The sequence below is a fragment of the Rhincodon typus genome, chromosome 1 (assembly GCF_021869965.1).
Source record: "Rhincodon typus isolate 14 chromosome 1, sRhiTyp1.1, whole genome shotgun sequence".
NCBI lineage: Eukaryota > Metazoa > Chordata > Chondrichthyes > Orectolobiformes > Rhincodontidae > Rhincodon > Rhincodon typus.
Genome location: NC_063332.1, coordinates 164,102,236 through 164,113,504, shown reverse-complemented (window position 1 = coordinate 164,113,504; position 11,269 = coordinate 164,102,236). Strand labels below are relative to the sequence as shown.

The 11,269-nt window shown below is 42.3% G+C and overlaps 1 protein-coding gene across 1 annotated transcript in view; it reads right to left on the bottom strand.

Annotated features, from left to right (window-relative positions):
• Positions 1-910: 910 nt before the first annotated feature.
• The window catches only part of LOC109918329, an 859,583-nt gene continuing 849,224 nt past the window's right edge, over positions 911-11,269 (bottom strand). The window contains exons 6-8 of the mRNA XM_048602110.1: positions 9,541-9,660; positions 7,941-8,114; positions 911-1,410 (exon numbers count right to left, since the gene is read on the bottom strand). Of these exons, the coding sequence (XP_048458067.1) occupies positions 1,174-1,410; positions 7,941-8,114; positions 9,541-9,660 (531 nt within the window). The 3' untranslated portion in view covers positions 911-1,173. The remainder of the gene's footprint in view (positions 1,411-7,940; positions 8,115-9,540; positions 9,661-11,269) is intronic.

The window sequence follows — 11,269 nt, the reverse complement described above, 5'->3', positions numbered from 1 at the left end:
AGTTAAGTAACCTACATAATGCTGTTACTTAAAGTTGGTTTTACTTCATTTTAGTTTTTTACAGTTTTGTGTACTTTCAATTGAACTAGCACTTTCTGAAATGAAGTTTAATTATTTTAATGTAATTAATTTTACTATATTTTTAAATTTACTCTTGCAGGCTGGGACTTAGCCACAATGTGCACCTTATCCCCTCTTTCCCTCCCCAATCCCTTTGCTTTGATGAAAAGAGCATAACGTTGCTAAGTTGAGAACAACAGCCTCAAGTCCGTACCCCTTCCCCACAGCAAGCACAGGTGGACAGATATAAGTGAACTGACGGTGATTTTCAAAAGCCTCAGCCCCATCCTTGGCATTTATACCTTTGTTATTAATTCAAAAATTAACAGAGGGAGGAGCACCCCTTAAAATCCTTTGCTGTGGTTGCATTAATTATTTGGGTGTAGAAATGACTGGTTCTCAAGATGGCACCATTCCATTATTTAGATGGGCATCAAAAAAAATGTTCCCCACTGTCATCCACATCATGAGAACACATAGGCAGTTGGTATTAATCAATTAGAATCTGGATTTGGACATCATGAACTGTGGAAGCTTAAGATCAACAATAACAACATTCTGCTGCCCTTTTCAATGCAAGGGAATATTATCCAGCATTTAGAGATTGCACACAATGCACTTGTCTCCTCCTGACTTTGGATTTGCTTAGGATGAGGAAGTACAATTTGATGCACAGCAAGCTGTATAGCATAAACACTACAGAATGTTAGAATTAATTGTTACTTCCTTAAATGATATGAGTTTAATATGTGCTGCATAATTACTCAATCATTTTCAGGATGGAAACCAGAGGTTTCAAAATAGCTTTACATTCATGAGAAAAAGGCTGAATAAGTGCAGAATTCAAACAGCAGAACAGAAAGAGATTATTTGCCTCATTGACTGTGTCAGAGTTACCCACTCAAATCCCATTTCCCTGTGTCCTTTTCTTTTCTGCTTGAGCCAATTCCCTTTGAAGTGATGTTATAGACTCTGCTTCAGTAGTCACTATGTTAAAATGTTCTTTTGTCTAAGAAGCCTCTACATGAAAAAAATCCTACTGACATTCCCTTTCAATGAGAAGCCTGAGACTATAACTCTTTGTTCCCCACTCAATGACCAACGTGAGTAACATTACCTGTCATCAGAATTAATTTGGAACAAAGAATCTTCATGCTTGTGACATTTCAATCTTTTCAATGTTTTCAGCAAAAGTTCTTTTTGATTGAATATCTGTTGCCGTTCACATTCTAGGGTCTTCAGACGTGAAGTTAAAATTGTCTTTTCGCTCTGCAGTTTCAGGATTTGTTGTTCTGAAGCCTGCAAGCTTTGTTTCAATCTTGTTATTTCCAACAAAAGGCTTTCGTTTATCTGTCATACAGAGAAATTGATGTTTGCGTGTGCATTTTGGAGATGACACTAAATTAATAGCTCCTTCTTACCATTGTTATCACATTGTTACAGTGTAGTAGAAATACAGTGAAGAGATGTTACCCTCGATGTTGCTGAAGTACCCATTTGTTCTCCATTGGATGAGAGTCTTGAAGTTTGACTTAATTTCACTATTGCTGCAATATTTAGATTTCATTGCAGTCTTGCCAATTCAATTAGCTAGTAAGGTACAAGCCAATCAGGAATCAGTAGGATAAGCTACTATGACTAAAGCCTTCAGACTGATTGAAATTCAGACTGGGGTAAATTTTACCTGTGTGTGGAAATGTAAATTGCAAATGTAAAAGCATTGAACATTTACAGCAGAGATAGGGGCCATTTGGCCCATTTCATTTTTGCTAGCCAAAAAAGAGACAGTTTGCAGCTCTTGATCCACAATGTATATTGTAGCATTTCAAGTCCATATCCAAGAGCTTTTTAAATGTGACAGGAGTATCTTCCTCTGTCACTCTTTCAGGCAGTGAGTTCCAGACCCGTGCTACCCTTTGGGTGATAGTAAATTAACACCACTCTTGCTTTACTTCTTTCCCAATTTGAAGTAAGTGGGATAAGCAATGCTTAACAGGCATTTTATGCACAAAGTTTTTCTAAAAATGTAGAATAAGCTCAGGTGCCTATTCCCACAGCCGTCTGCAAACAAAAGCATACATAATTATACTCTATGGAACAGGCTGCTGTCTAATGGAAAGATGTTTCTGCACATTTATATGAAGAGACTCTACATATTTCTCAAGTCTCTAATTCACACCATGTTATACACAGTTTCCATAAGACCATAAGATATAGGAGAATTAGGCCAATCGGCTCATCGAGTCTGCTCTGCCACTGATCATGGCTGTTGGTTTATTAACCCCATTCTCCCGCCTTCTCCATGTAACCTTTGACCCCCTTACTAATCAAGAGCCTACTTTATCTCTGTCTTAAATACACTCAATGACGTTGCCTCCACAGCCTTCTGCAGCAATGAGTTCCATAGATTCACCACACTCTGGCTGAAGAAATTCCTCCTTGTTTCAGTTCTCAAGGATCTAGCCTTAACTCTGAGGCTGTATCCTTGGGTGTTAGTCTCCACTACTAGTGGAAACACCTTCTCCATGTCCACTCCATCCAGGCCTCTCAGTATTCTGTAACTTCCAATGAGATCTCCCCTCATCCTTCTAACCTCAAGTACAGACCCAGAGTTTTCAACTACTCTTCATATGACAAGCTTTTCATCTTGGGAATTATTCTTTCAAACCTCCCCTGGATTCCTCCAATATCAGCATGGCGATAGACACAAAACCCAAACAGCTCGTACTATTCCAAATGCGGTCTAACCAGAGCTTTATACAGCCTTAGCAGTATATCCCTGCTCTTGTATTCTAGCATACTCAAAATGAATGTTAACATTGTAGTTGTCTTCCTAACTACCAACTGAACCCTGATCTTAGAGAATCCTGAACTACAATTCCCAAGTAACTTCGTGCTTCAAATTTCTGAAGCCTTTCCCCATTTAGAAATTAGTCTTTGCCTCTATTCTGCCTACCAAGTGCATAACTTCACACTTTCCTACATTGTACTCCATCTGTCACTTCTTTTCCCACTCTCCAAGCTTGTCCAAGTCCCTCTGCAGCCTCTCCACTTCCTCAATGACTACCTGCCCATCCATCTATCGTTGTGTCATCTGAAAATTTAACAAAGGTAACAATGTCCTCAGTTCCTTTGTCCAGATCATCAATGTATAAAGTGAATAGTTGTGGTCCCAACACAAACCCCTCTGGAACTCCACTAATCACTGGCTGCCATCCTGAAAAAGACCCCTTTATCTCCACTATCTGTCTTCTGCCAATCAGCCAATCCTCTTTCCATGCCAGTACCTTGCCCCAATACCATGAGCTCTTAACTTATTTAGCGGCCTGTTGGGCAGCATCTTGTCAAAGGCCTTCTGGAAATCCAAATAGATCACATCCAGTGGCTCTCCTTTGCCTAACTTGTTTGTTATTTTTCAAAGAATTCTAACAGATTTGTCAGGCATGACCTGCCAAACGAAATAGGGCTGACTCAGCCCTATTTTACCTTCAAAACACTCTGCAATCTCATCCTGAATAAAATATTACCAACAACCAAGGTCAGGGTAATTGGCTATAATTTCCCATCTTCTGCCTCAAACCCTTCTTAAACAGTGGTGTTACATTAGCCATTTTCCAGTCCTCTGTGATGCCTCCCTGACTCCAGTGATTCCTCAAAGATCACCACTAATGCCTCTTCAATCTCCTCAGCTATGTCCTTCAGAATTCTGGTGGTAAGTCCATCTGGTCCAGGTGATTTATCCACCTTCAAACCTTTCAGCTTCCCCAGCACCTTCTCCTGACTGATGGCTACTACAATCATCTCTGCCCCCTGACTCTCTTGAAGTTCAGGTAGGCTACTGGTGTTTTCCACCATGAAGACTGATGCAAAGTACCTATTCAGTTCCTTTGCCATTTCTTCACTCCCCATTTCTACTTCTCCGGTCTCATTTTCTAGTGGATTAATATGCCCTCTTTCTCTCTCTTATATATATATATAATATATATATATCTATACATCTATAGATATATATCTTAAAACACTCCTGTAATCTTCTTTTATATTACTAGCTAACTTACCCTCACATTTCATCTTCTCCTTGCTTATTGTTTTTTTAGTTGTCCTTTGCTGGTTTTTCAATGCTTCCTAATCCTCTGAGTTCCCACTGATGCTCGCCACATTTCTTCTGCTTTTATGCTGTCTCTGACTTCCCTTATCAGCCATGGTTGTACCGTCCTCCACTTAGTATGTTTCTTCTTTCTTGGGGATGAATTTCTGCTGTGCCTCCTGAATTATTCCCAGAATTGCCATTCGCAGTTCCACTGTCTTCCCTGCTAGGCTCCACTTCCAATTAACTCTGGTCAGCTCCTCCCTCATGTCTTTGTAGTTGCCTTTCCTCAATTGCAATACCGTTACATCTGATTCTAGCTTATCCTTCTTAAGTGCAGAGTGAAATCTGTCATATCATGGTCACTGCCCCACAGGGTTCCTTCACCTTAAGCTCTCTAATCAAGAATGCCTCATTATACATCACCAAATCCAGAACTGGCTATTCCCTAGTAGGCTCTACAACAAGCTCCTCCAATAAATCCATCTCCTAGATATTCCACAAATTCCTTTTCTTGGGATCTGTAAACAATCTGATTTTCCCAGTTCACCTGCATACTGAAGTCCCCCATGATTATTTTGGTAGTGCCTTTCTTACATGCCCTTTCTACCTCCAGATGTATTTTCTGTCTCCACCCTGACTACTGATAGGAGGCCTGTACATAACTCCTATCAGGGTCTTTTTATCCTTTGTGGTTCCTCAATTCTACCAACACAGATTCTACACTTGACAACCCTGTATCGCTTCTTGCTATCGATTTAATTTCATTTCTTACTAACAAGGCAATCCTGTCCCCTCCACCCATTTGCCCGTCCTTTTGATAGGGCGTGTATCCTTAGTGTCCAGCCCTCATCCCCTTGCAACCACGTCTCTGTGATACCCACAACATCATACCTGAGGTATAAGCTCATTTATCTTGCTTTGTACACTGCATACATTTAACTACAACACCTGCAGTCTTGCATTGACTTCCTGCCCCATCCCTTTCTCATGGTTGTCCCTCAGCTGCTGTGCCTGAACTTAGATTCCAGACCCTTTCCATATTGTCTGTCCCATTACTGTTCTGGAAACTAAATAATGTCTCCCCCCCTTTAGCTTTTTCCATAGTTTTCCCCGCAACTGAACCCACTATCCATAGCCCGAGTTATGAGACTTGCTAGGACTCTGGTCCTACCATGATTCAGGTAGAGCCCATCCCATCGGAACAGCTCCCTCCATCCCTGTACTGATGCCAATGTCCCATGAATTCAAACCCTTTTCTCCAACATCAATCTTTGAGCATTTACCTCTTTAATCGTGTTGACCTTGTGCCAATTTGCTCATGTCTCAGGTAATAATCCAGAGATTATTATCTTTCTGGCTCGGCTTTTCAATTTAGCCCCTAGCTGTTCATATTCCCTCAGCAGAAACTCTTTCCACTTTCTACCTATACTGTTGGTACCTACGTGGATCATGACAACTTGATATTTCTCCTCCCACTCCAAGTTTCTCTGCAGGCCAGATGTGATGTCCTGAACCCAGGCACCAGGTAGGCACACACAGCCCTTGAGATTCTCGATCCTGGCCACAGAGAACAGTGTCTATTCCCCTGACAATATCATCCCTGATTAGAACTCTTTTTGACGCTCCCTATTGAATGGTCCCTGTACCATGGTGCTACGGTCAGTTTGCTCATCCTCCCTACAGCCCCGACTCTCAACCGCACAGGGAGCAAGCATCTCAAACCCATTAGGTACAGTCAAAGGAGCAATGACTACAGAAACAATCAAAAAGGTATCCACACATAGGTGCTTATAGTGGACTAAAAATCATGATCTAGTCCTCAGCTGGCAGAGCTATCAGAAAGTACCAAAATCAGAATAAACTTAAAGGACTAGAACAAACATTTGTATGTGTGTGTCATCAAGCCTCCAGGGCTATCACCATCTCAAATGGAATGAGAAGGCAATGAGCAGCAACACCCCTTCCAATGAAGAATGAAGACCAATGAATTTCAGTGACCATCTCCCCACCACAGCCAGCAAGATGTGCACAAATAAACAAACAGTAATACTACACTATTTAGTTGCTTGACCCTGACCACCAATCCCCCCAACATTTAAATCATTGTTCATCTCAATTACATTCTTTGCTCTGTATCACTGCTCCCTCACCACGCCTTCTCCAAATTATACTAAATCAAAGACTGTTTTTGCAGAGAAGGAGGCCACTCAGCCCATTCTGTGTTTGCTGACCAGAAGAGTTAACAAAAACAGGCCCCTTCCTAACTACTCCATCCAGGATGCTAGTTATTTAATACATCTCAATTTTATGACCCCGTCGGCTTTCCTCATAGCCCAAAGGTTCCCAGACTTTGTAACATTCTCGTATGCCCACTCCTTACAGTCTCTAGCACAATCATATCTTCTTGTAATACCATGGCCATAACTGTAGTGCTTGAGCTGCGACCTAGTTAACATTTTGTACAGTTCTAGCATAACCACCCTGCTCTTACAATCTATGTTGTCTGGGTTAGAAATTTCCCCTGGGAGAAGAGGTTCCTCCACATCTCAATCTTCCATGGGAGATTCCTTATTTTGTGCTACCTCATTCTAGATCCTCCCACATCCTCACAGCATTAACTTTGTCAGGCCCCCTCAGATTCTCACATGTTTCAATAAGATCACTTCTTGTTTGTCAAGCATCATTGAGTATTGACCTAATCTACTCATTGCATCCTGCCAAGGCCACCCCTTTATTCCTGTTAACTGTCTAGTAAAGCTTCCAATGCAGCTAGAAAGTAATACAAATGGAACTGCCACCATCCACCCAGATCTTGGCTAGAAATGGATTGAGGCCAAAAATAGTGTGAAACTTGGCTGAGCTGATTTCTGCTCCCATTGGTGCTCCATTACACCTTGCCTACATTCACTTGGATGGGTGGAGTTAGTAGATAAATGTGAGGTGCTGTATTTTGGAAAGGCAAATCAGGGCAGAACTTATACACTTAATGGTAAGGTCCTGGGTATGTTGCTAAACAAAGAGACCTTGGAGTGCAGGTTCATAGTTTCTTGAAAGTGGAATCCCAGGCAGACAGGATAGTGAAGAAGTCATTTGGTACGCTTGCCTAATTGGTCAGTACATTGAGTATAGGAGTTGGGAGGTCATGTTGTGGCTGTACAGGACATTGGTAAGACCATTTTTGGAATACTGTGTTCAAATCTGGTCTCCCTGATATTGGAAGGATATTGCAAAACTTGGGAGGGTTCAGAAAAGATTTGCAAGGATGTTGCCAGGTTTGGAGGGTTTGAGCTACAGGGAGAGGCGGAATAGATTGGGGCTATTTTCCCTGGAGTGTCGGAGGCCGACAGGTGACCTTATAGAGGTTTATAGAATCACGGGGGGCATGGATAGGGTGAATAGCCAAGGTCTTTTCCCCAGGGTGGGATTCAAAACTAGAGGGCATAGGTTTAAGGTGACAGGGAAAAGATTTAAAAGGAGCCTAAGGGGCAACTTTTTCAAACAGAGGTGGTGCGTGTGTGGAACAAGCTGCCAGAGGAAGTGGTGGAGGCTGGCACAATTACAACATTTAAAAGGCATCTGGATGGGTATATGAATAGGAGGGGTTTTGAGGGATATGGGCCAAATGCTGGCAAATGGGACTAATTTAGGATATCTAGTCGGCATGGACAAGTTGTAACAAAGAATCTGTTTCCATGCTGTACAGCTCAATGATTCTAAGTGTTGAGCTAGATTCATGGTAACTAATTTCTTGAATGGATATGGTAATACAAATATCTCTACTTGGTCTTACATTTCTATTAGCAGTTAGCTGTGATTCAGACTCGAGGTATTGCTTTTTCAATCCAAAGCTCTCACATTTAGTTTGGAATAGTTCAGAGTGGAGGTCAGCCATTTGGGTCTCAATTGCTGCTTTTCCTGTTTCAGCACTGACAAGGCAAGAGGGGAGCTCTTGGAGATCTCCTTCCTACAATAATTGGAAATAAAAATGAATTTAGTAATGGATTGTTTTAAGCTGTGTTTAAGTCTTGTTAGTTCTTCTGTTGGCTGCATATTTGTCTTGTCGTAAACATTTACTATTTCCATGATTTATGAAGGAAAAACAAACAGAATTTCACAAATGTCCACAAAATGTGGACAACGGATGTAAAAATAATCTATATTACATGTGAAACTTCTTCCACACACAGTAAATGGAAACATGCAATAGAATTCCAAGTGGGAAGCTCAGCCGGTCCAAATTTAAGAGACAGCAAGAACTGCAGATGGTGGAGTCAGAGACAACACAGTGTGGAGCTGGAGGAACACAGCAGGCCAGGCAGCATCAGGGGAGCAGGAAAGTTGACGTTTCGGGTCGGGACCCTTCTTCAAAAATGGGGAGGGGGCAGGGAGCTAGGAAATAAATAGAGAGAGGAGGGGTGGGGCGGGGAAAGGTATGTGGGATAGTGATAGGTGAGTGGAGGGAGGGAGTGGTGGGGATTGCTCACTGAAGTGGGAGAGGCAGATAGGTGGGAGAGAATATGGACAGGTTTTGTCAGGTCAAGGAGGCGGGGATGAGAGAGAGGGTTGGACATGGGATGAGGCTGGGGGTGGGCAGATTTTAAAACTGGTGAATTCCATGTTTAGGCCATCGGGCTGTAGGCTCCCGAGGCGGAATATGAGCTGCTATTCCTCCAGTTTGCATGTGGTGTCATTGTGACACTGGAGGAGGCCCAGGATGGACATGTCACCGAGGGAGAGGGAGTTGAAATGGTTGGCGACCGTAAAGCCATTTGTTGCATACAGAGCGCAGAAGCTCTACAAAACGGTCTCAGAGTCTATGCTTGGTCCCACTGAATTTAAAACCATTTTGATACATAATGTTTAAATTAACCAAAGTGCATTTTAGGATTAAAATTCATTCATGAATTTCACAGACCAGGAGAAAACCAGAATAAATGATTTCTGCCTGGATTTTCCCAGCTCTTGATTACCCATTCTATTGTGATGACACAAACCACACTATTGGAAAATGTACACACATAAGTGGGAGGTTTCCAATAATTCCTGATTGTTGTCTGAGGTTTGCTGGGAGTGAACCTGATCTCCTGTCATAATTTGGCCCTTGTCATTCCTTTGGCCCTGACATAACCTGGACCCTGTTCACAATTTCGGTCCTGCTGTAAATTTTGCAAATGATTAGTGGACCCTTCAGAGAAAAACTGCACACAGCCGAATTTATGGCAAGGTATCAGGGGAACCCCTGCATATATTCAGGAAACTTGTCTTTTCCCTTGGAAAATAGAACCTTATATTCCCTGGGGCTTATCTTCCTCCCCATTCTGTTTGCTAGTGTGTTTGTAGCCCACTACATTAAAGGAAAGGCTTCGTGAGTGACGTATTTTCATACTTACGTAGACACAACTGCCCGGATTTGCTCCTTCATTCTCTCCCTGGGGATTCCAGTCTCTCCCTTGATAGTGATTCAGTGAGCCATTCAGGATCTGCAGGCAGTTTGGTGGCTGTTCTTCAGCCTAATATTCATTAAAAAAATGTTATGGCTGAGTAAGAATTGTGACTTTTAATTTCCTAAGAGTCAATTTTATGGTTTCTTAATCCTAGTGTCATGAAGACATGTTTTATGTTTTTTAATCCAATGGTTTGGAAACATGAATTTTAAAAGCAGAAACTATTTAGGAATGCAGAAACTATTTAGGAATGCAGATACAGAAGAGAGTTGAGATCACAGCCAAAGACTGTTACTTTAACTTGCATTGCTGTGCATTCTACATTCCAACCCATTGGACTGGAGACACAAAACCAACCAAAGAAAATGATTTCCTGGGAAATGCGATGAACTCTCATCTCCTGACCCACTAACAAGGCATGAAGACAATTACCAGAGGTATTGAACTGTTGGAGATGTATCATGAAGCCTAATGGTTGGCCTAATGGGACCCTGGCTAAGAGCTTCCCAAGTACCATCTAATTACGTTAGCCTTAGAACACACTGACAAGAGCCTTATTTGGATCCTCCTGGGTAGTTGGAGAGGGAAGGTCAACTGGCAAGTCAACCTTTGTATGTTACGCAACTGTATTCTTGCAGAACTTAAGACAGGCAGCTGAGATAGAGAGTTGAGTCCCTCCTGTCTCCCTCTCTCTCTATCCTACCCACCTGGGAAGCTTCGAGTTCCATTGGCTGACTATGGTCATCCAGGGACACCACTGTTACAGACAGTGACTTCTGAAAAGAATTCAACCCAATATCATCTTCCCCTGAAGAACAACAAAATTAGCCATCTAGGTCTTGAAATCAAAAGTATCAGGATTGCTGAAGGATAGTTGCAAAACCAAAATGAACTCAGCCTGAAGCTAAGGGAAGGTGATGATCTAATGGTATTATCACTAGGCTGTTAATCCAGAGACCCAGACAACATCCCGGGCACCTGGGTTTGAATCCTGCCACAGCAGATGTTGGAATTTGAATTCAATAAATATCTGGAATAAAGAGTCTAATGATGACTGAGAATCTATTGTCAACTGTTGGGGAAAAATCCCTCTGGTTCCCTAATGTCCTTCAGGGAAGGAAACTGCTGTCCTTACCTGGTCTGGCTACATGTGACTCCAGACCCACAGCAACACGGTTGACTTTTAACTGCCCGATGGGTAATAAACGCTGCCTAGTCAGCAATGCCCTCATCCCATGAACGAATAAAAAAACTGAGTCACCAAACTGCAGGCTACATATTCCGAATTTTTATTGGTTTTAATTTTGCCAACCTAACCTGCCCCACAATATGATCTGTATTTGTGGGTATGTGAGCATCAAGTGTGTGTGCGCATGTCTGGCACATATGCATGAAAGTCAGAGTGTAGTTTATTGTTTTATTCAGATTGGTTTAAGTATAAATAAACAAATCCATTTTCTCCCCCTTGGTCCAGGAACTCCCTACCTATGTCCGTGACACCACCCACGTCCTCCACCTCCTCCAGAACTTCCAATTCCCCGGTCCCCAACACCTCATCTTTACCATGGATGTCCAGTCCCTCTACACCTGCATTCCCCATGCAGATGACCTTAAGGCCCTCCGCTTCTTCCTGTCCCGCAGGCCCGACCAGTCCCCCTCCACTGACACCCTCATC